At 42.5% G+C, this 21,411-nt stretch overlaps 1 protein-coding gene across 5 annotated transcripts; it reads left to right on the top strand.

Moving 5' to 3' along the window:
• Window positions 1-2,536: 2,536 nt before the first annotated feature.
• NFYB (nuclear transcription factor Y subunit beta) lies at window positions 2,537-20,860 on the top strand. 5 transcript variants are annotated; one of them, XM_084533276.1, is made up of 7 exons: window positions 2,537-2,710; window positions 12,524-12,617; window positions 13,121-13,251; window positions 15,050-15,247; window positions 17,212-17,293; window positions 20,129-20,208; window positions 20,416-20,860. In XM_084533276.1, the coding sequence occupies exons 2-7, from the start codon at window positions 12,524-12,526 to the stop codon at window positions 20,446-20,448; spliced, it is 618 nt and encodes a 205-aa protein (XP_084389402.1). In that variant the 5' UTR covers window positions 2,537-2,710; the 3' UTR covers window positions 20,449-20,860. The 5 variants fall into 5 exon arrangements, with proteins under 5 accessions (XP_084389402.1, XP_084389406.1, XP_084389403.1 ...); XM_084533280.1 differs by having other exon boundaries at window positions 2,542-2,710; window positions 20,137-20,208; XM_084533277.1 differs by having other exon boundaries at window positions 2,585-2,738.
• Window positions 20,861-21,411: the final 551 nt, after the last annotated feature.

The raw sequence follows: 21,411 nt of genomic DNA, 5'->3' as shown, positions 1-21,411 counted from the left end.
CCTGAATTTCCATATTCAATTTTTTTTTTTTTTTTTTTTTTTTTTTTTCTCACATAGCACTGTTGGGCTCTGTAGTATCTTCCAAGTATCTTTTAATAAGGACTTTCTACTACAAATAAGAATGCTCTAGCCCACAAATCTGCTAAGAGTGAAAAGATTCCTGAAGCATTATGGAGTTTATAGTTTGACAACAGACCTACGTATATGTCCAGTCTGTTACACTCAGAATTGCACAGTAATGAGAACTCGGGAGGATGTCGGATGAACCCCCTACTACCATCCAGTGCTATTTCTTTTAAAATTGCAATTTCTTGTTTTAACCACATTTTTTCAAATGTCAGAGTCCAGACCACAATTGAGACACAATCTGCAGTGGGCTGATGTATCCCGGTTTAAAGAAGGTTCTGTAGTAATACCTGTAGCACACTTGCTCACCTCTGAGAGCTTTCTTAGCTAACCAGATAAAACAGAAGATACTTGAAGGTTTTCATTTCCTTACTGGAAATTTCAGACATCAATGACAACCTCACAAAATAGATCACAACCTCACAAAAGGTTGTGAGGTTTAGGTCAGAGGTTGGACTCAATGGTCTTGAGGTCTCTTCCAACCTAGACAATTCTGTGATTCTGTGAAAACTCTTACATTTTACTACAGTTAACTCCGCCCGCTCTTGCAAATTCTCCCCCTCTTTTTGTATGGACAAAATTTGACCTGGTCTAAAAGAAGAAATGTATTGACTGCAGAATATAAGGAACACACTACAGACAGGAGAAATTATATTCAGGCCTGGAAAATATAACATCTAAATGCTGTGATGAGGAATTTGAGACTGCAACTGATAAGCAGGTAGATAACAAAGCAGCAAGTGTTATACCAGATACTTTATCAAGGTTCTCACAAGACACCACTAATATTGAGCAGAGGGGAGATGCAGATTGGACACATTGAAATGTACCTCGTCAGGATATATGGGATGAATAGAACACATGGTGTTGCAAATATATGGAGCTTAAGTATGCACTTAGCATATGGATAAAATAATTAACCAATTAAAGACTCCACGCTAAATGTGTGATAGAAGCTGTTACTAATAAAGGAACACAAGATAAGAGGTACGTAAAGAAGAACTCTTGATTGAAGTCTTGGATCTCCTCGTTTCAGCTAGCTGACATACTTAACTACTGAGAGCTCTTCTGTCACCAGTAACAGCGAGCACTTGTTCCCACTATGCTGTCCTAAAGAAAAACGTTGAATAAAATCATGGGACAAGTAATTTTTTCATCAATGCAACCGTGAGAAATGTCAGCAAAACCATCACAGGTAAAACAATTAGTATTTTTGTTTAGAGTTTGAAAAACATACGGTAATAAGATTTAAGGGCCACACTTTCAATCAAAACGTCAACTAGCTGTTCAAAATAAAGTGCAGCTTCTACACTGTGCCCTGAAGAACCTGCACAGTGGTGAGCATTTGTCTTTCTACTCAGTTGTGAAATTCCAGGTTGAGATGAGAGAATCCGTAGGATCTTAAAAGAACATTGCAAGATGAATAGGGCATTGTCGTGGTATTATATTCAGTGTACACAAGCTGTAAAATAGACAAATGCATTCCCTAAGGCCCCAAAGTTAGTGAATGTTCTTTTATTACTTTACATCTTCCAGGCATTTAAAAAAAAATAAAATTAACTAATTACTGCTCACAGTACCCAGGAGGCAGAATGAAGCCGCAAATAGCATTTGAAGTAAAAACCTGAGGTCATGTAAAATTTGTCTCATTTGATGTTTCCTTTTAAACCTGAAACTCAGTCTAAATCCATGGATGTTTTGAGTGAACATGACTCTTTCTGGTATATTGAAATATAAGAAACTAACATTCCTAAGTGAAAACAAGGGGCAATTTATAAGGTTTATTGGGTTTTGCTTTGTTTAAATCCAAACGCCAGAAGAAAACCTGGAGAGGAACGTATTTGTGTATCAGGTATTAACTTGGTAAAGAACGCTGACAAAGGCCATTGTGAAACATGAGTTTCTTTACTACACTTTAGCAAGATACTTAGGACTCTGAAGTAATGAAGAATTACTACAGGTTATTAAGGGCAGTATGAAACGAAATTGTTCTGTTAGTTCTGCTGTGGAGATCACAAATGGACACATGTTGGTGGCAGGTGTGGGGAGTGTTTTTGGCTGCCTTCACCTACAAAAAATATCACTGTCTACAGTCCTAGTGAATGGCAGCAGTGGTGTGTTATGAAGTGTTTCATATAAACGCTTTGTAAGAGGGGTTTATAGATCTCGGTGGAGAAGCCAGCTCTAGGCCGTGCGTGTTAAGAACAACAACAAAGCCCGAAAGTGGAAGGAAACCAGGCCCTTTAGGCCCCGTGTCATGGCGGGGGGAGTGGTAAAAAAGGTTTTCAGGTCTGCAGCGGGATGGTGTGCGTGTAGAGGAAACAGAGGGAAGGGGCAGGACGGCCTCGCAGCACCTCTGACTTAAAACAAATAAATAAATAAAGGAAGGAAGGAAGGCGCTTGGCGGCGGGAGGCAGCGCGCTGAGGGGAAGAGCCGGCGCGCGTGGCGGGGTAGGCGGCGCGGAGGGAGGGCAGGCCGGCTGCGGGAAGCGGGGCTCCGCGCTGGGACTGGTTCCTTCGCAGCCATTTTCCGTCCAACCAAACAGCCGATTTGCGGAGGGAGCCAACCAGGGCCGCACTGGAGGTTTGTGCCTGGCTCCGGCCAATGATTGGTAACCGGTTCCACTGCAGGCTCGAATGAAATGTCCGTCTTCCCTCCCCGGGCCCCGGCGCTGCCGCCGCCGCTGCCGCCGCTGCCAGCGGGGACCAGGAAGTGTTGGGGTGGGGGGGGAGCGAGCTCAGCCCCGCGGAGACCGCGGCCGCTTTGTGCACGGAGGAGCTGGGGGGGAGCCGAGCCGGGAGGCGAAGCGAGGCGGGCGGGGAGCAGCAGCAGCAGGAGGAGGAGGAGGAGGAGGCGGTGGTGGGGAAGAAGAAGAAGAAGAAGAAGAAGGGAGGAGGGGGGCTCAGCGCGGCCGCCCCCACCGCTGCCCTCTCGCTATCCGCGGGAGGCGCCCCCCCCCCCCTCCACCCTCCCGGCTCCATTTTGTGTCCGAGGAGGAGGAGGTGGAGGAAGAGGAGGAGGAGGCGGGGACGGCCCCGGGGCCCCGCTGCCCGGCGGGGGGCGGCTTTGTGGTGGTGGTGGTGGTGGTGGCGGCCCCGCCGTGCCCGCTCCCTTCCCTTCTTCCCTTCCCTTCTTCCCTTCCCCTCCTCTCTCCTCCCGGTGCTGAGGGGGTCGCGGCCCCGCCACCACGCCCACGGCGTTGGGGCTGCCCCGAAATTGGGGAGGGTGTGGGGAGCCCCCCACGAAGCTCCACGGGGAGCGTGGGGGGGCCGAAAAGCGGGGCTGTGGGGCTGTGGGGGGGGTGCAGGGGGTTTGGGCGGGAGGGTTTCGTCCTGCCCCAGCGCTGGGTGCTGCTTGCTGCAGTGTTGAAGGTCAGGATGCGAGGTCCAGCAGGTCGCCAGGCAGGGGGGTCAGCCAGGAACACGCGTGGCAGGTGGCGGAGATGGGCAGAGCGAGGTGCTGATCCCGGCCGTGATCCCGTCCTGAAGCTGCAGCCGGTGGACCCCAAAGGAAGAGCTCCGTGTAGGTTACTCGCAGGGAATCACGCTGGAAAGGGAAAGAGACACGTGCTCTGATAATGCTTCTGCAGCTCTTGGGATGAAGGAAACGTATCGCGGGTCCCGCTGGAAGTGTAATGCTGAAAGGACGCAAAGCCAGGCAAATCCTAGCTCTGCCAGGTCCATTGGGACTTAGCCAAAAAGCTCAGGCTTTGTAAAGAGTTGTCATGTAAAAGTTACCTAGTGGGCTTGGGTTGGTTTGGAGGGGTGGCAAAATAATTGCTGACAATGACCTGAACTTTTCTAGGCAGGCAGGGAAGTGAAAATATGAATTTCAGCCCTTGCCTACCTTGCAACACATGGTTTGATTTGGATAGACATTATTGTCAAATTAAAAACAACCACAGCAAAGCATTGCTGCTTTCTCAAAAGGAGCCCAGGCAATAGTGGCAAAATGGAAGGATCTGCTTTGGGTGTTATTCACAATCTGGCTTTAATTGGCTAGCAGGAATGGAGAAATGGTGTTTATGCTTAATCATTAGCATAGCGTTTTTAAACAGCAAGCTTAGCGATTACTTTTTTTTTTTTTTTTTAATTTGTTTTTGTGGCCTATGGCATGACAGCTCAATGTAAAGGAAGGATCCATGTGTAATTCTCCGGGAGATCCACGATGGTTTAATCTGAATCATTATTTATGAGGTCTGCGTGAGTTCCTTGTGCTCTGCATTGAGCAGGTGATTATATATGGTCTTGGCTGTTATTGTGTACAGCCATGAAGTTACATTTGAAAGAAGCCAAGGAGACTGGATATGACTCTTTAGGCTTTAATAATTGACAATTACAGCAGTTCAAAGTTCAATAGAGAACCTCCTATTTGTGGTAATAATTACATGAAGGGAGGGAGGCAGTGTACAGAATTTGAGAGGAAAACGAAGGCAGTCCAGGATACTGCGAAGACAGGAAACACGAAACACTATCAAACTGTTTTGAAGTTGCATCTTCTTTTATTTAAAAAAAAAAAAAAAAAAAAAAAAAGGTGGGGGAACACTTGCAGAAATGTCAACTGAAAAGAGACTTACAATGGTACTTTGGAAAAATGTAGTGTTTGGGAATTAATATTTTAGTGGCAGGATGCTCAGAAAAAGTGCAAAATATGCCACTGTACACGCATACTGATGACCTTTTATAAATAACATTGATAGAATAAAATGAAGTGTCAACAGTTTCGATGATTTTGCCTGAAAAAAGTGGCCTGTCCTGAAATAGCGTTGTGAAACTTACTTGCCCTGTTGCTTGAGAGGAATAAATTATCCTTGACACTTACTAGAGATAATACCACAATGAAGGAAAAAACACAGTCAACTTACAAATGTTAGCAAATTTCTAAAATAAAAATGATTTATGGATTGCTGTTTTAGTAAACAGATGAGCTTAGCTTTTCACCAGAGATGCTAGGAAAGCACCAAAAAATTAATATGGAAACATTACAGGGCCCTTACGGTCAGTGCAGCAGCAGGAGGGAGCTGGGGCTGTGTCTCTTCATCACTGTCGCCCTGCTTTGGCTTCTGCAAAAAAAAAAAAAGCCACCTAAATTCCCTTGCTCATTAGAGGTTGTCTCCAGCTTCTCTCTCCTCTCTCTGCCAGAAATGAAGTCATGGATGGTCAGACAGCTTCTCCGTAGCACCGACCCAGTTGCGTTTGATGTAAAAATGTGTGTGTTGTTAGTCCAGCTGTTGTATATATTGCAGCTAGCGGTGTGTCTGAGCAGCTCCTCTGCGTGGGTAGGAGTCACCGCTTCCCAGAGCACAGCTGGATCCATGCTGCAGGGTGAGGGAGCCCATGGCCTGTGACATTAGGGCTGGTAAGATGGGCCATAAATGTGGCTGGCATTATCAGATGGGGATGGTGGGAGGGTGGAGAGGCCCTGCTTGGATTTCATAAGGTGGAGGATTCCTTCTTGTGGTCCAGGGGAAGGAGCTCAGTGCAGGCTAACAAGTGTTAGTGAAGCTGTCGGGTTCTCTCGGCATCAATCTGCCACTCCTGAGGCTGTTCTGCTGTGGGGGAGAACTCTGTGAGAGATTAGGGGAGCTGGAGATTGAGAGAGACGGCGCGGCATCTGTTTGTGTTCCGGGCACGTGCCAAGGGGTTTTATCTTTACGTTTCTGTGGATCTGCTGGAATGATGCCCTGTGCCCACCAATGCGTTTCCCAGTCAGTGTTTTCTGCTGTAGGAGACAGTGCTTCGCTGCCAGGTGAGAACTCAGTGGAAAATCAAATTCTCCAGAAGTCACTGAAAATCAAAGGGAATTAATGCTGTATTTTCAATTTAGAAAGTCTTTCAGTATTTCAATATAGGAGCAGCAAATGAAGGTACAGAAAGCCCAAGTAAAACTTTGTTGTCTCTTAGATGTTACGTACAGGCTTTCAGGCTTACATTTCCTGTGATAAGGGATTGTGGCAAAACAAATCTACAACAGCTGAAGCAGTTACTACCTACAGCTTTAGTTACCATTTCTGTCCTGCTTCAGTGGCAGGGACAGCCACATGGCAAGTTCCAGGTGCTTCAGTTCTTTATGTACAATTTTCTGCGGTGGGACTCTTGTGGGACAGCAAATTTGGCAGAGTGGTGGTGTACATGAATACCTCATTAAGTGCTTAGAAGACGAGACACACGGTTTCCCTTGAGAGACCAGGCTCACAAAGTGCTATCAGGTAATTCGGAAGGCAAGACCTTCCCGTCTTTCCTTTGGTTTTTGCCTCTTATGCTCATGTAAGTCTAAGACCCATCCTCGCCTCAGTGCTTGCAGTTCTGGGCTTGCATTCTCGCCTCCTTACGATACCAGTCTCTTAAGAGAGCTTTTAAGATTAAGCAGGATGCAAGATTTCCTTTAAGGTAGTGAGTTTTTTTTTCTTTTTTTTTTTTTTCATTCAGTGTAGATATATTCTGGGAACTGTCTGAGTTGTCGGCAGCTGACAGAAGCATATTTTTTAAGCATCCCCCAGAAAACTTTCTACCAGATGGCTGTGTAAACCTGTATGTGCACTCGCTTGCAGCTTATCATTGAGTTTTCTTTGATGCCCTTGATCTGGAGTGTTTCCCTTTCAACATATTTCTGGGGTTGCTTTTCCTGGATCTGTTCATTTGTATCTTCTTGGTCGCCTCTAATAGAGATGACAGTGGCATGAAAAAAAATCAACTTTGTGCTGCTTCTGTGTCCAGATGCTTTTTGCCAACATAGAAACAGTCTCAAGTCGCACCAGGAGAGGTTTAGATCAGCTATCGGGAATAATTTATTCACAGAGAGGGTGGTCAGGCTGCCCAGGTGGAGTCCCCAGCCCTGGAGGTCTTTAAGAGGTGTGTGGATGCAGTGCTCAGGGACATGGCTTTGTGGTGGGCTGGGTAGCTAGGTGGGTGGTTGGACTTCAGGATCTTAAGGGACTTTTCCAACCTAAATGATTCTACAGTTCCGTGACTTTTGAAACCCACACGTTGTCATTTCTGACATCCTTGGTTCTTGGTCTTGCTTCAGTCAGTGTGTGTATGTGTGGAGAAGCGTCAGTGATTTCCTTGTGCTGGAGGCGAAGAAGGGTGAGCTGCAAAATGGAAGTGCCTTTCACAAGCGTGCGGTTTAGTTCACAAAACTGCAGTTTCGCGTAGTGCCTGCTACTGAGCAATGTGTTGGGAGCCCTCCTTCCTCATGTGATTCGGTGGCCACACAGATGCAGGAGACACCACCTTGTATGAAAAAACATTGCAATTTCTGCATGCCAGAACTGCCACGGTGCAAACGAGATCCATGATCTGCAAATAGTGTTTCAAGTTGTGGCAAGTCCTGTGGTAATCTGCTCTGAGATTACCCACCCACCCGGCCCCTTTCTGAACACGAGTTTTAGGATTATATCTTCCAGGATTCTGTCTGTTTATGAAATTTAGCAGCTACTTCCATCCAAAGAAGTCACTCTTTTCCTACTAAGCCTGCCAGCTTAAGAATTGCTGTTTTTTTTTAGTCTCCTAGGCACTTCAGTTACTGCAGGCAGCAGTTGTTTCTATGCTACGTTGTATTGCATTTTCAGAGCAACTGTAGTGACACTGGAAGGTTGTTATTTTTGTTCTTTTTTTTTGGAGGGAAATTAATTATAAACGTATTAGACCAGTATTTTCTCAGGATTGGATTGTGTTGTATGTATTACGGACTCTGTGCTGACATTCAGTGTTCAATATATGGTGATCTAAGTGACTTCTGGAGTTTTGATCATCTGAAGTATAAACTATAATACCTGAAGAAGCACCTGTGTGTTCTTTATGAAGTAAGTGGGATAGCAGTGGCCACATTTTTCGGCAAGGTCATGTTTGTGTCAAACTCTGAACTCAAAGAAATATTAGTAGGGTGACTGTACGGTGCATTAAGTGCAGTTGCTAAATTCAGATACTGTGATCTAGCATTGAATTAAAAACCAAAATGAAATCTGACTGCACTTCTCCCACAGAACTTGCTGGGGTTGGAGTAATGTGTAGCAATGCCGCTGCTTTTCACAGAATCATTAAGGTTGGAAAAGCCCTCCAGGATCACCTCGTCCAACCATCCCCCTACCACCAATGTCACCACTAACCCATGTCCCCAAGCACCACATCCAACCTTTCCTTGAACACCCCCAGGGACAGTGACTCCACCACCTCCCTGGGCAACCCGTCCCAGTGCCTGACTGCTCTTTCTGAGGAGAAATGTCTCCTCATTGCCAACCTGAACCTCCCCTGGCGCAACTTGAGGCCATTCCCTCTAGTCCTACCACTAGTTACCTGTGAGAAGAGGCCAACCCCCAGCTCCCCACACCTTCTTTTCAGGTAGTTGTAGAGAGCAATGAGGTCTCCCCTGAACCTCCTTTTCCCCAGACTGAACAGCCCCAGTTCCCTCAGCCGCTCCTCACAGGCCTTGTGCTCCAGGCCCTTCACCGGCTTCATAGCCCTTCTCTGGACACACTCCAGGGCCTCAGTGTCCTTCTTGTACTGAGGGGCCCAAAACTTTTCACCATGAAGCCAGTCCAGCAGTGGATCAGGCTCTTGGGGCAGTTGGGCCCTCTCCATCCATGGTGGTCTTTGAGTCACAACTGGACGAAGCCCTGAGCAACCCGCTCTGAGCGCAGAGCTGACCCTGCTTTGAGCAGGGGGTTAGCCTGGAGACCTCCTGAGCCCCTTCCAGCTGGAATTTCCCCTGTGATCCAGCCAAATTGTCCCGTGATCCTGGATTAGCACCTGGCCCTGCCAAGTGTTACACAGAAGGGTGTTACACCGCCCCAAGGTTGTCCTGGCAGCTGAAAACCTTTGTTGCAGTAATAGCCACAGAAGTAATTTCAGGAGATAGTAGGCTGTCCGTGCCTGTTTGCTTTATCGGAGACAGATCTGCCTTTTTCTTTTGCAAGCCTTTTCCTTTCGGTTTTGCTGATCTAATTGCTGGTTTTGATTGGTAATGGTGATAACCAGCAGAAAATTCTCACTAATTATCAGATGACACATATTATAAGTAGAAATGGAAACGTGGACACAGAAGAGAATAAAAGTAAATACGGATCTTGGAGGATGCATTAATCTAATGAGGTCAAAGCTGCCAAGAGATGCAGGACGCTTTTAGAAGAGACTCAAACAGGAATTGTCTTTTGAAGGCCACTGAGGCTAATGAAAGCGCGTTGGTTCCCTAATGTTATGGGGGCTTGGCAGCAAAGGTTCAGATGGGTATGGATGGAGAAGCTTTAGTGTTCACCTAGTGCTGGATGCTAAGGGTAACGTACAAAATGCAAGTGCCTGCAGAATGGGTGAGCAGACACAAGTGAATTGTCACATCACTGCAGAAGTTTGAAGAACATTGCAGTCAGAAGAAGACAACGTTTTAGAAGATACGGTTCATCGAAAACCGAAAAAAGAAAGGGACGGGGGTGGAGGGGAACCTCAAGGCATTTAAAATAGAGCTGGGGCTGAATAAAACTCAAAGCTTAAAGTTTTTGGAGTCCATAATTTGGAGTTAAATTCAGAGCTGAAACTGATAACAAGACTACCAGAAAATCCGAAATTAATTTTGGAAGCAGCTTTTGGGATTTAGCAGACTGCAGAGCGTAACCACTCCAGATTGAGGAAGGAAAAGTGACACGACTGTTTTAAGGAAGGGTGATGTCAGTTTTCGTGTTCTTGATGCTCAGGATTGCCATATCCTTGCATTGTCATTACAGTGAGCTGAGTAAGCAAACTCTAAACCCTTTGAAAAATTGAGAATCAACGTTAAGCAAAGAGCCTGCAGCATGCAGACGGAGTGAATTGGCACGGCAGCTGGCACATGGAAAGCTGAAGTATAAAGTGCTGTCCTCCCTTTGGGCAAAACCATTTTACAAATGCCCATCAAAAACGACCAGAAGTGCCTTAAAAGAAGCAGCAGGTCATGTGTGCAGCAGTCAGTACGGTGAAGAAGAGGAAAAAGCTTTTCCTTGAAACAGCGCCAAGGCCACCTCCAGCGGCGGCACCGTTGCCGTGAATGTGAGCAGCACTCAGGTTACCTGCACATCTGTGGCCATGTGTGGCACCAGATGCTGCTTCAGAGCTTGAAAGCAAAAACCCAGCCCTTGTGGCCACAGGCAAAGTTCAGATTTGAGAGAGGCTGCGTTACTCATGTTTCTGGTAGGTGCAAAAATAGCACGAGGTTGCCTCCCCCCACTTTCAGGCAGATGGAGGCAGGTGAGCTGCTGGGGCTCAGCGACAACAAAATCCTTCCCTTTCCATCTCTCCCTCCCGGGACAGAGGTGGTTCCCCAAGGACAGGAGGGGTACCTGCATCTTGTAGGGATGGCGCGGGGTGCCTGACGGGGCTGGCAGAGCTGACTGTCTAGGAGCAGGTGAGCAGCAGAGCGTTAGCAGGCTTGTCAAATGTTATCCACAGCAAAGAAAATCTGGAGCAAAGGTGTCTGTAAACGCACTCAGAAATATCTTTAAATCTGTGAGCCAGTGTTGAAAGAGATCTGGATGTGCTGGGAGCCCCTTCTCCATCCATAATTTTTTTGCATTGTTTCCCCTCTCCAAAAGCAGCATCATTACAATCTTATGTATTTAAACCCAGACCGCAAAAACCTGATATCTGGGAAGTATGGGAGCTAAATGCTCTGAAAAAGTTTATTTTTTAATACGCTAATTTTCAAGACATTTGCAACTGGAAAAAAACAACACAAGATTGCTCAAGTTTTAAGAGACTCAAATTCAGACTTGTACTTGGCACCACTAAAATAACCCCTCTGAAAGCAGAGCCGTTGTCTGCCACGGTTTCACATTGGTCTGAGCTTCCTACTGAGCGCCTGGTGGTAGTGCTTGAGAAATTTCATTATTTCTGTAGAAAAGCAAATGTGATACAGTAACTGGCTGCCTGGGCAGAAGCATTCGCTGTGGTGTATCCAAGCGTTGTGTCCTGTGACAAAATGTGGATGCAGCAGGCAGTGATGTACCAGATTGCTGCTTCCTGGTGGAAAGGGATAAAAAGGGATACAAACTAAAGGGATACAAACTTTTCTAAAGGGATACAAACTTCTACTCATTTACAAAGTAAATTTGTTCCCAAATTTTGGGACTTAGCAACAAATAACTGGGATAGAAGGACGGGAAGGGCAGGTGCATCTCCTGGACTCCTCTGGCTGAAATGTGGTCGGTGCCTCCTGGGACAAAGGCAGCAGGGAAGGGAGCCTGTCTCTTGGCATCACTCCTTCTCCTAGTATTTAAATCCCCTACTGAACTGTGCCCAGTTTCTAAAGCCTGAAGGAGAAGAATTCTTGTTGGCCGCCACGTAGGAACATTGTGAGAGGAGGAAAAATGAGGAGCGAGGCAGGACAGAAGCTGGGAAAGCAAAGGCAAACACGACTCAGAAGACAGCCAGGAGTGACTCCTGCCTCAGGAAGGATGAGGATGGAGAGCTGGTCCCAAGGTCTGGCTAGGAAAAGTTGGTCAGCTTGAGAAAAGCTGCTTGGGCAATGGAAAGCAAAGGGTGCGCTTTGTATAAGAACTGTAGGTAACGCATTTGGTGAACTGGGGTTAGGTTTTGAGGACTGTTCGGAGAAACAGATGCCTTGACCTGTTCTGGTCAGCCTGTCATTGCAACCGCACAAGTTGCTATCTGGATTTGTGGTGCATGAACCAAATGTTCCTGTGCACGGCCTGTGCCTTCAGCTGAATTTCTGGGCAGGTTTCACAAAGCAGTTTCATTATTTTCACTGTCAGAAAAGCAGCTAACAATTTGCCTGTGACGCTGTGTGCTGCAGACTTCAGACTCACAGCTGAAATTCAGCTGTGACTTGAAGAATAATGTCAAAAGCATCTTGTACTGCTGTATGAGTAGTCTTAGGTGGCCTTACTACTGGAAAAATAATGAAACTCTTTATAATGAAACTTTTTGTCCTTACTTTGCAAGGTAAGGGGAGCAAAACTACTTGTAAGCACTCCACTTGTTAGCGTGGTCTTACAGTTTAGTCTGATTGCCTGTGGCTTTGCATTTTCATCTCCATAGGTGCTTGGCCCTGATACCTGATCTGGGAATGGGCAATAGTCAAAAAGAAAAAGTTACTAGGAAGTGTTAACCTTTGTTTTAATGGAATGTATGAACCTACCTCTCCTTTAGTTAAGTTCCTTTAACTTCTCATTTTTGCATGAACGAGAGAAATAGCTGCAATAATTCTTTAGTATTTTGCATCCAAAGAACTGATCAAAACCAAAACAATAAGTAAAGCTCAGCACCAATGAGTGTGCTGTTCCCAAATGGCAAAATACTTACAGCTCTGTAAAAATTGGTCTCATAAGCTTCTTAAAGTGTGGTTTTTCAGCAATAGCTGCCCTTCCGGCACAGCAACCATACCTGAAAGCATTGCTTCTTCTGGTTTTAGATGGACGGTGATAGCTCCACGACGGATGCTTCTCAGTTAGGAATCGCTGGAGATTACATTGGTGGCAGTCACTATGTGATACAGCCTCACGATGGTAAGAAATGTAACAGTACTGTTTCTCTCTGTGTGTAATTTCCTTCCACCTCTTGTACGGTTCTCTGCTGTCAGTTCTCATGCTAAGTATTTGCAGTTGTTTGTATTCATAATGCTTCACCGTATAATGCATTTTTCCTGTAATCTAAAGGTGAGTTTTAGATTTATCAACGTTGATACTGTGTCCTTGGGGGTGATGACAAAAAAAAAAAAAAAAGCACAACTCAATCTTTTAAGAAAGGATTTTTATTTTGACGTGACATTAAGAATGCTTGGTTTTCAGCAGCCACATAGATTTCTGTGCATTGTAAGGTAAATATGATATTGAACGTCCATAAAGATACCCTGATGTCACATCTGTTGCTTTTTGTGGCTATTTCTACAGTGTTAATACACTGCTCTTTCAAAAATGATTAATCTTTCAGTGGAATATTTTATGCTTGATTAATTATTGCCTGTTGTCTATCAAACACGATTTCTGCTAACTTTCCTTTTCTTCATTAGACACAGAGGACAGCATGAATGATCATGAAGATACAAATGGGTCAAAAGAGAGTTTTAGAGAACAAGATATCTATCTTCCAATTGCAAATGTTGCAAGGATAATGAAAAATGCTATACCCCAAACAGGAAAGGTAATGTCTTTATCTGGTAAAGAAAGTGTATTAATGAGTTTTACTCCTTCTGAGTGCACTTAAGCTGGTAGCACAACATTCCCAAATGATCCCTGTTTATTGGAGGAAAGCCTTCAAAATATATAAAATCTGTCTACTTTTCCTAGGGTTCTGAAAGCTTTTTATAATTTCCATCATTACAGGATCTTCAGCTCCTGAGAGTAAGCTTCATAGGGCTTTCAAGGGCATTTTTTTTCTTCCAAGATGTGTTCTCTGAAATTGTCATAACAAGGCAGACTTGGTGAAAATCCCATGTTGGCAAGAATGTTTTCTATGTAATTCTCTCCTACAAAATTCAATCTTGTGCTTTGTTTGAGTTGTTTAAAATTTGGAATAAGTGAAATACAGTAGGGGAAATAAAAATCTATTTCTCATCGTGGAGGAAAGCAAATGGTTAGTCATCCGTTGCCTCAATTTTTACATGTCCAAATACCAAAATGACCTAAGAAGCCTGCCTTATATCGTGTAGCAAGTAAAGCCAGATATTGAAAGACTTCTTTTACATGTATTTCTTTCTTCTAAGAACAGACCTTTTAAATCAATTTTAAGCTAAGACTGGTTATAAGTGTTTGAATGTTCTACCAGTTGATCTTAAAACTTTGCAGGATTGCTATTACTTGCCATTTGTCTATTGTATTCCAGAATTACTTCTTGCCCAACTATTATTTTTTTCTTCGCTAAGGCTGCCTTTTTTCCTTCTTTTTTTTTTTTTTTGAGATCCCTTTAAATAGAAGGCAAAATTTTCTTGCATCTGCTTGTACTTCATAGTGTTTAGGGCTTTCTGGAGATCTGGGTGTTACATTTATATCTTTGCTGTGAAAATTTCTTCACTGGTCCATATTGTCATGAATTTTAGCAATCAAGATGAGATTTTTCTCAAGAATTTAGCATATGGGATGATGAGCTATCTTGAAAAATCAGGGAGGTCTTTGTGAAAAGCTGCAAGGGAAGCTGTTGGCTGATGAGTACTTCTGAAAATCTGGCTCTATTCCTCTGAAAATATCAGAGGAACTAGTGAAGATTCTACGTATTGTTACTGCTTCATATAAAAAAAAAAAGAAAATACAAACAGGTTCTTAACGTGTGAAGAATAAGAATCTTAATTATTATAATCCTTCATTTGGCTCCTGTCAGCTTCCCAAGTAATCGTGAGTAATGGTTGCTGTTATTTTAAGTCAGGTAAATTACTTTTGTCCAGCTGAAAACCATAATCAAATTTATTTCGTTCTTGCCAGGGGCGTATGTTTCTTCAGTTGAACTCTCATTTGCAAAATTTATACCAGAATATTAAAGCACTAGAGAAGCTCACCGCTAGGCATATATTTTAGTCCCTTAATCCAGTCAGGATAAACATACTTGTCATTGCCAGGTTTGTGGGAATGTACTACAGTGGGGTTGTAGGTAAGTAGTAGGTAAGCAAATTCAGGCACAATACTGAGATGCATCTATATATAAAACCTTGTACAGAACACAATTATGAGTTCAGGAGATCATGGCATTTGGTTGTTCTGCTTGAAATAGTAAAACTTCAGTTAAAATCACATTGCAGCTGTGCTTCCACAGAGCAGTGATGACATCCAGTGGTTCCCTTATACAGTTGTTGCCTAAATGGGTATTATTATCAGGCTTTGGGATACTTCCTTTAATATCTATTGCAACCTGCTGTGTTTTTTTTTGGTTTTGGTTTTTGTTCTGTTTTGTGTTTTTAGTGTTCTTTGGTCTTGATGAATCAATTTGTGACACTTTTTTTTCTCCCTAGATTGCTAAGGATGCAAAAGAATGTGTGCAAGAGTGTGTAAGTGAATTCATCAGCTTTATAACGTCAGAAGCAAGTGAGAGGTGTCACCAAGAGAAAAGAAAGACCATTAATGGAGAAGATATTCTCTTTGCCATGTCTACCTTGGGATTTGATAGCTATGTTGAACCTTTGAAGTTATACCTCCAAAAATTCAGAGAGGTTGGTATATCCTTCAGTATTTCCTCATTTATTTGACCTGCTTGTGTTTATTCTAAGCTCCACGTCATCATTGTGTAATGGCCACCTTGTATCTCACAGCTATTGTCAGGGGCCAATTGGGACTACAGTGATGTTTTAAAATGTTCCAGAACCTAACAAGACAGGGGAAAAAAAAGGCATTTTGATTAGACTTGCTGATTCAAAGATGTTAGAGCTTTCAACTGAATAACTTTGTCTAATATATTGTCGGTAGTAAATCATTCTGTTCTTTAAAGGTGCCTATTAAGAATACTTAATTCGATCTTTGGGTTCAGTCAATAAAACTGTACTAGACAGCATCCTCTGAGGATCTGGCCTAATGCCTAGTGCTTTTCTGGGCTTCAGATATGCAAAAGAAAGTTTTTTCTCATGTTGGAATACTTATTCGCATAAAAGGCTATCTGCTACAGTGGTGTTGTAATCTGTTGGTTTTTCTTTACTTTTTTCTTAGTTTGCTTTTGATACTTCGTACCTGATAGTTATGTGATAAAAGCACTTTTTCTTTATCCCTTCTCTAGCAGAAAGTGACTTATTTTTTTTCCTTTCAGAAATATGTATTTTTTTAAAAAAAGTTGCTTCTGCTTGGAATTTTTGTTCTTTCCCCCCCACCCACCTTGCTGTTTGGAGACCAAAGGAAATGATGCTTTCTTCTTTACTTTGTATTCTGCTACCTCAGAATACCAGATTTAACCAAACAAATCAAACGCATTTTTATCCAATGACCTCCCTTCTTTAAAAACCCAAATGAAGAAATTGTTCAGGGTTAAAATAATCATGGGAAGAAGAAAGAAAATAAGCTTGGTTTTACTGGCATGAGTGAAGCAGGGATGTCTGAATTAACAGTACTGTAGAAGACGATGTTCTTCAGGCTTTCTCTGTTCTGCAAATCAAAGTTTTTTCAATTAATGGCACTAAGGCTCATTAGTGATACTCAATTTGCTGATAGCACTTTAAACTTCCCCTTTCCAGAAGATCATTTTTTATGGTGGATTGTGAGAGGGTGTTTAACTGAGTAACAGGAGGTGAAATCTAAAAGTTGAAGCACTGCCGTCTGCTGTCTTTTTCTACTTCTCTCTAGCAGTTACAGCACTTTGGATGGCACAGGCATGTGCATTAATTAGAAATGCAAGTGGTGCCGAGCTAGTTGCAGTTCTTCTGGAGAAGTCTGAAGTAGGTCTATTCTGCTCTTCTTCTGAGAGGTCTATTTTTTGCAGATGTATATACTGTAGTAGCAGATCGTTGGGATTGGTTTTCAGCTAAGTAATGGTTTGGATGTTTTTTCCTATCAATTTTAAACATCCATTCCCTCTTCAGAGTACTGTATGAAATGCTGCTTTGAAGCTTATGCATTTATTCTCCATCAAACAGGTGCAGAGAACACATTTCTTACCTTTAATATTTTCCTGTGTATTCTTATGTAATAGAACCTCACAGTTGTACAACTGCATGCATATGACTAGGAGCCTTGGCTTTCTGTGCCGATACCCTTTCTGGCTCTAGTCCTTGCTGTGGGGAGAGAAATCCAATATCTTGGCTTTAAATGTCAACCCTTAGTTGTATGAGGATGGCGCTTGCATATTGTTGGTAAGCAAATGTTGCACACTCAGTAGTTCTGAGGTTCTGTGATTTCTTGCAAACGTGCTGACTGCTGCTGGGTTACTGCAGATCTCTGACTCTGTGCAGCAGCTGAAAACCTTTTCTATTCAATCTCAATTTTTGAGTTTTTGTTTCTGAGGAGTATAGCTATGATGAAAAACACCCTTTATGTATTCTCATACTGTGCACAGTCTTAAATACAGTAGTTTTTCAGGTCTTGGATTTCAAACTCCAGCTCGACTTCCAAACTTTGGATAGAGGTCTTGGGTCCTTGAAACAATCTCACACCAACAATACTCTAATACAAATACTTTTTTTCTTCTCTCCAGGCAATGAAAGGAGAAAAGGGAATTGGGGGAACAGTTACAACTGGAGATGGTCTAAGTGAGGAGCTCACAGAGGAAGCATTTAGTAAGTAACACTCCTTAATTGATTTCATTATTGCTATGGCTTTTCAAAGGATAGCATTTCCTTTAGACATCAGAACTCTTAACTGAGGAAGACATTCTGGACTGACCACTTGTGTTACATCCCCTGAGGCTTTCATTTGAGATGTCTGGAGTATACCCTGTGCCAAGATAAACTCTTCCCAGTCAGTAGAACTTACGGTCAGAATGAGCTAATACACTGGTAAATGCTGACATTCTAGTAATAGTTAATGTCAGCTCTGGAAGATTTTTAAATATATACATTAGGGACAGTATTTTTTTCTACACATAAGCACGTATTGTAATAAAAGATGCAAACCTGGATTTTATATTTTATTTTTTTAAATAGCTACACATTTAGGCTCCATTTCTTCTACTTGCAGGACTGTTGGGGACAAACTAAAGTAAACATCATGTGATGACCTGGGGATCTGGTCTTTCAGAAAGAACCAGTGGAGAACATAATCTTCACAGAATTCTAAAGCAATTAGTATTTCTTATGTTTTCAAAAGAACGAACAGATTAGCACCTAAAAAATATAGGGGAAGGAACATCATATGCATTCACTATAATTTCTCTTCCTTATGCTGTGAATTAAGGCCTGACACTTGTTGGGTCTCTGCTTTTTGTTTTTTTTTTTGGTGCTGGGTTCTTGCATAGCCTTCACCTTGTCTTTTACATGATAAGGTGGTACAGGAGTTAAGAGGTGTGGCTTTTGTCATAGTTACTGGTGAGATCATTGGTATACTACAGAACTAGCAAAAATTCAAAGTCTGAAAACAGAGATGACCTACTCAGGTTCTGAAACAGAACACTTTGCTCCTAGTTTGATGACTTCAGCTATACAAAACAGTAGAGACTGTTACGCTCTCTCCTAGGTTGGAAGATAAGTTCATAAAACTGACTGGAATTTAAGAATCTAAACCTAAATACTACAGGGGATTTGCAGAAAGCTTACCTTTTTTTTTTTTTACTTAAATTTCCGATTGAAGATTAGGAAATGCAAATAGCAAACTCTTATCTGTACTCACTTACGTAATAGTTCTTGGTTCAGAAGTAGTAGGGTACCAACGAAACTACAGACCCAATTTATTTACCTTGGATATGTTGCTTGTAATTCCTGGATTGCAGCTATTGGAGGTCTGTCCAGCTTGAAAGGTTGTCAAATCAATATATAGATACTGTTCTAAAAGCTGTATCTTGTATATGCTCAGGTCTTCGTGCATTTAAACTGCAGCTCAGGAGTTGAGGGGGAAAAATAGTTGGAATGTTTTGATTGTGTCTGCATCCAGTACCTTTTTTGGGCCAAGCGGTGAGTTCACTAAAAGTTTTTTCTCAGGGATGCTTGTGCTCTGCTTGGCCTGAGTACAATGCCCACCAGAAATTGGAAACCAGAAAAAAGGAATCCCATTCCATCTGTGGATGCTCTGCCCCCTTAACAAATTTGATACGGCCCCCATTAAGTGGCAGAAGGCTGAAGATCTGCTCCTGCCCCCTTTTCCAAATATCCCAGGCCTGGGAGCCTCAGTGTGCTCTATGAAATAAGCGTTAACCTGCTGTGATTTGAAAAGAGCAGCTTTGGAAGAGAATACTAAGTCCTGGAAGGGTGCCAAGGGAGACATTGCAGTAGCAGATAACAGAAGAGGAGGAAAAAAATATGTCTCTGAAGTAGCTGATCGTGTCGTGTGCTGCAGGCATTTCTCTCCATGGAGGTGCAGCTATAGATCCCTTCAGGGTGATGGTCTTGCTGCAGCAGGGGCAGTAGTGAAAACTGTGTTACTGTAGCATAGCCCTGAGCTCTTGGTCTTAGATCTTCACCAGAGGTTAATGCTGGGTCTCTGACCTGGCTGTTGGATGTGGAACTTGGATTGAAGGGTGCTAAAATTTTAGACCTGCCCAAGCTGTTTCTAACTCTGATCTTAATGCGTCTCTTAATGTGCAGCTTAAGTGTTTGAAAGATAATATGATGATGTTCAACAAAACCAAGCACCAGCTTTCATATTAAAGCTGTTAGGATTACACTGGGTTTTTGGATTTTTATGGGGTTTGCATCTTATTTGTACATAGTAACAGCCATAATTCAGAACAGAAAAAAAGTCCCTTTTTTGTCTCCTAGTGGAGAATGGTGTGCTATAGGAACTTACAGCTTGGAAGTTTTGCTGCTTTACTTCCAACTAACAATTGTAACGTGTATTTACTCTGAATGTCAGCGAGCTTACCATATTCTTTACTGTCAGGGTTTAACTTAGAGCATCACTCCCTGAATTTTCTCCCCAAATGCCAGAAGTGCTTTTTACTCAGTTCATTAGCCGTGTCTTTCCTCTGTGAAATTCAGAGCGCTGGTGTGGTACCCTGAAAGAAATGCTGAAGTCATCTGGCATAATGTCAGGTCTTTGGCTTCCTGTCAATACCTCTGCCAGTACTTTTTTTTTTTTTTTTTTTTCTTTTTATTATTCATTGCCTGCCTCTGTTCACCTCTACCACCTTTTGTGCTTCTTCCACATTCAGGTCCCTGTTCTTATAAAGAAGCATGACTTTTTCACTGGGTTTCTTGTTCAGATACATGCAGATTAAGTGATGAAAAATCAGATAATGGATTTGGATTCTGAAGTACTAATGGGAATAAGCTCATTGACACTTCACACTCAGTAACAAGCATGACTGAATGCAGTGTAGTATGTAGCTGTCCTGAGAGGAATTGCTCTGTAGTCCCAGAGTGGACCACAACTAAATGTAATTTAAGTGACAGATGCTACAAACAGGGCTCCACGTAGCCTGCAGATCATGTCTAACTCTCTTCAAATGCTTTTTCTTTCAGCTAATCAGTTGCCAGCAGGCTTAATAACTACAGACGGCCAACAGCAGAATGTTATGGTCTACACAACATCATACCAACAGGTACAGTATCCCGTCATCTGTTCTCCCTTCTGCTGCTAACATTCAAACGCTAGTTCAGCTGCCTTGTTCTGAAAACCAGAAATCAATGATTTAGTCTTTTGGTGGCTGTCATGACATTCCAACGCTCTGACAACTCGAGGCTGCTAACGATGGTGCAATTTCAAAAAAAGGTTACACTGAACGTAAGCTTCCGTTTTCTTTCTGTAGATCTCCGGTGTTCAACAAATTCAGTTCTCATGATTTGAAGACAACTTTGGATCTGGGAACATGAGACGCAGAAGCAGTGAAACTCTAACAAAAAGACAGTTTTAATGACTGGTGGAGAGATTTATCTCTTTGTATATTAAATAGCTGTAATGTAGCTACCTGAAGCTAGACTAATTGAGGTGTGAATTCTGACTCAAATCTTTTTCATGAATGATTTTAAAAAAAAACAAATTGGATTTTAAAGGTATTAAAGTATTTTTGTTTTGTACAAGAGTTTGTTGCTCTGTATAACTCCTGTATGCATTGTATATTGCAATTTATTACTGTCAGAGATTTGTAGACAGTTTCTTATTTTCATATTGAATCATGTTACTTTTGTAATTCAGGTAAACAGCTGGGTTAATTCATGTTTACCCTTTGAATAAAAATGTAAGGGTAAAGTTCATTTTTGAATGCAAGTTGCCTTTATTATAAAGATTGAGTTGGTCTTGGTTATGTAACTTGTCTTGCATGACAACCTCAACTAACTTTAGATGTCAGTATATTTATTGAAATTTTGAAAGGGACTTTTTCCTCATGAAACTAGCAGCTCAGAAGAATTGCTACAACTGTTTTTTTTTTTAATGTAACTTGAGAATTAAAATTTAATCAGAAACAAACAATGCTCTACTCCAGCTAGAGATTTAGAGCTTATCAGCAGTGTTAATTAAAACACTGATTGTGTATGATGCAGGTCTTTTTTTTTCTTTCAGTTGCACTAACTCCTTAGACGTACTTTGCTATGTTTAAGGCAGTCTTTGTGCTACTGAAATAACTTCCTTTTTATGTATGCTTTTTAGAATCCAAAACTTAGAAATTTGACGGTAGTGGGGGGCGGGAGGGGGGATTTTATAGTCCTTGTGGTAAAAGACCTCATTTTAACTTTTTACTGAAATGTTTTAAGGTTTCTTGCGAGACTGTGGGAACTCAAATGTGTTAGCAACTTTCTGTGTACAG

The sequence above is a fragment of the Aythya ferina genome (assembly GCF_964211825.1).
Source record: "Aythya ferina genome assembly, chromosome: 1".
In the NCBI taxonomy this organism is placed as follows: Eukaryota; Metazoa; Chordata; class Aves; order Anseriformes; family Anatidae; genus Aythya; species Aythya ferina.
Note: the sequence above shows the minus strand (reverse complement) of the source record. Positions and strands in the feature narration are given on the sequence as shown.

Coding starts and splice junctions, on each gene's coding strand:
- NFYB (XM_084533276.1), top strand. CDS start 12,524: ATGGACGGTGATAGCTCCACGACGGATGCTTCTCAGTTAGGAATCGCT. Junction 12,618..13,120: donor TGTGATACAGCCTCACGATG/GTAAGAAATGTA, acceptor TTTCTTCATTAG/ACACAGAGGACAGCATGAAT. Junction 15,248..17,211: donor ACCTCCAAAAATTCAGAGAG/GTTGGTATATCC, acceptor TCTTCTCTCCAG/GCAATGAAAGGAGAAAAGGG.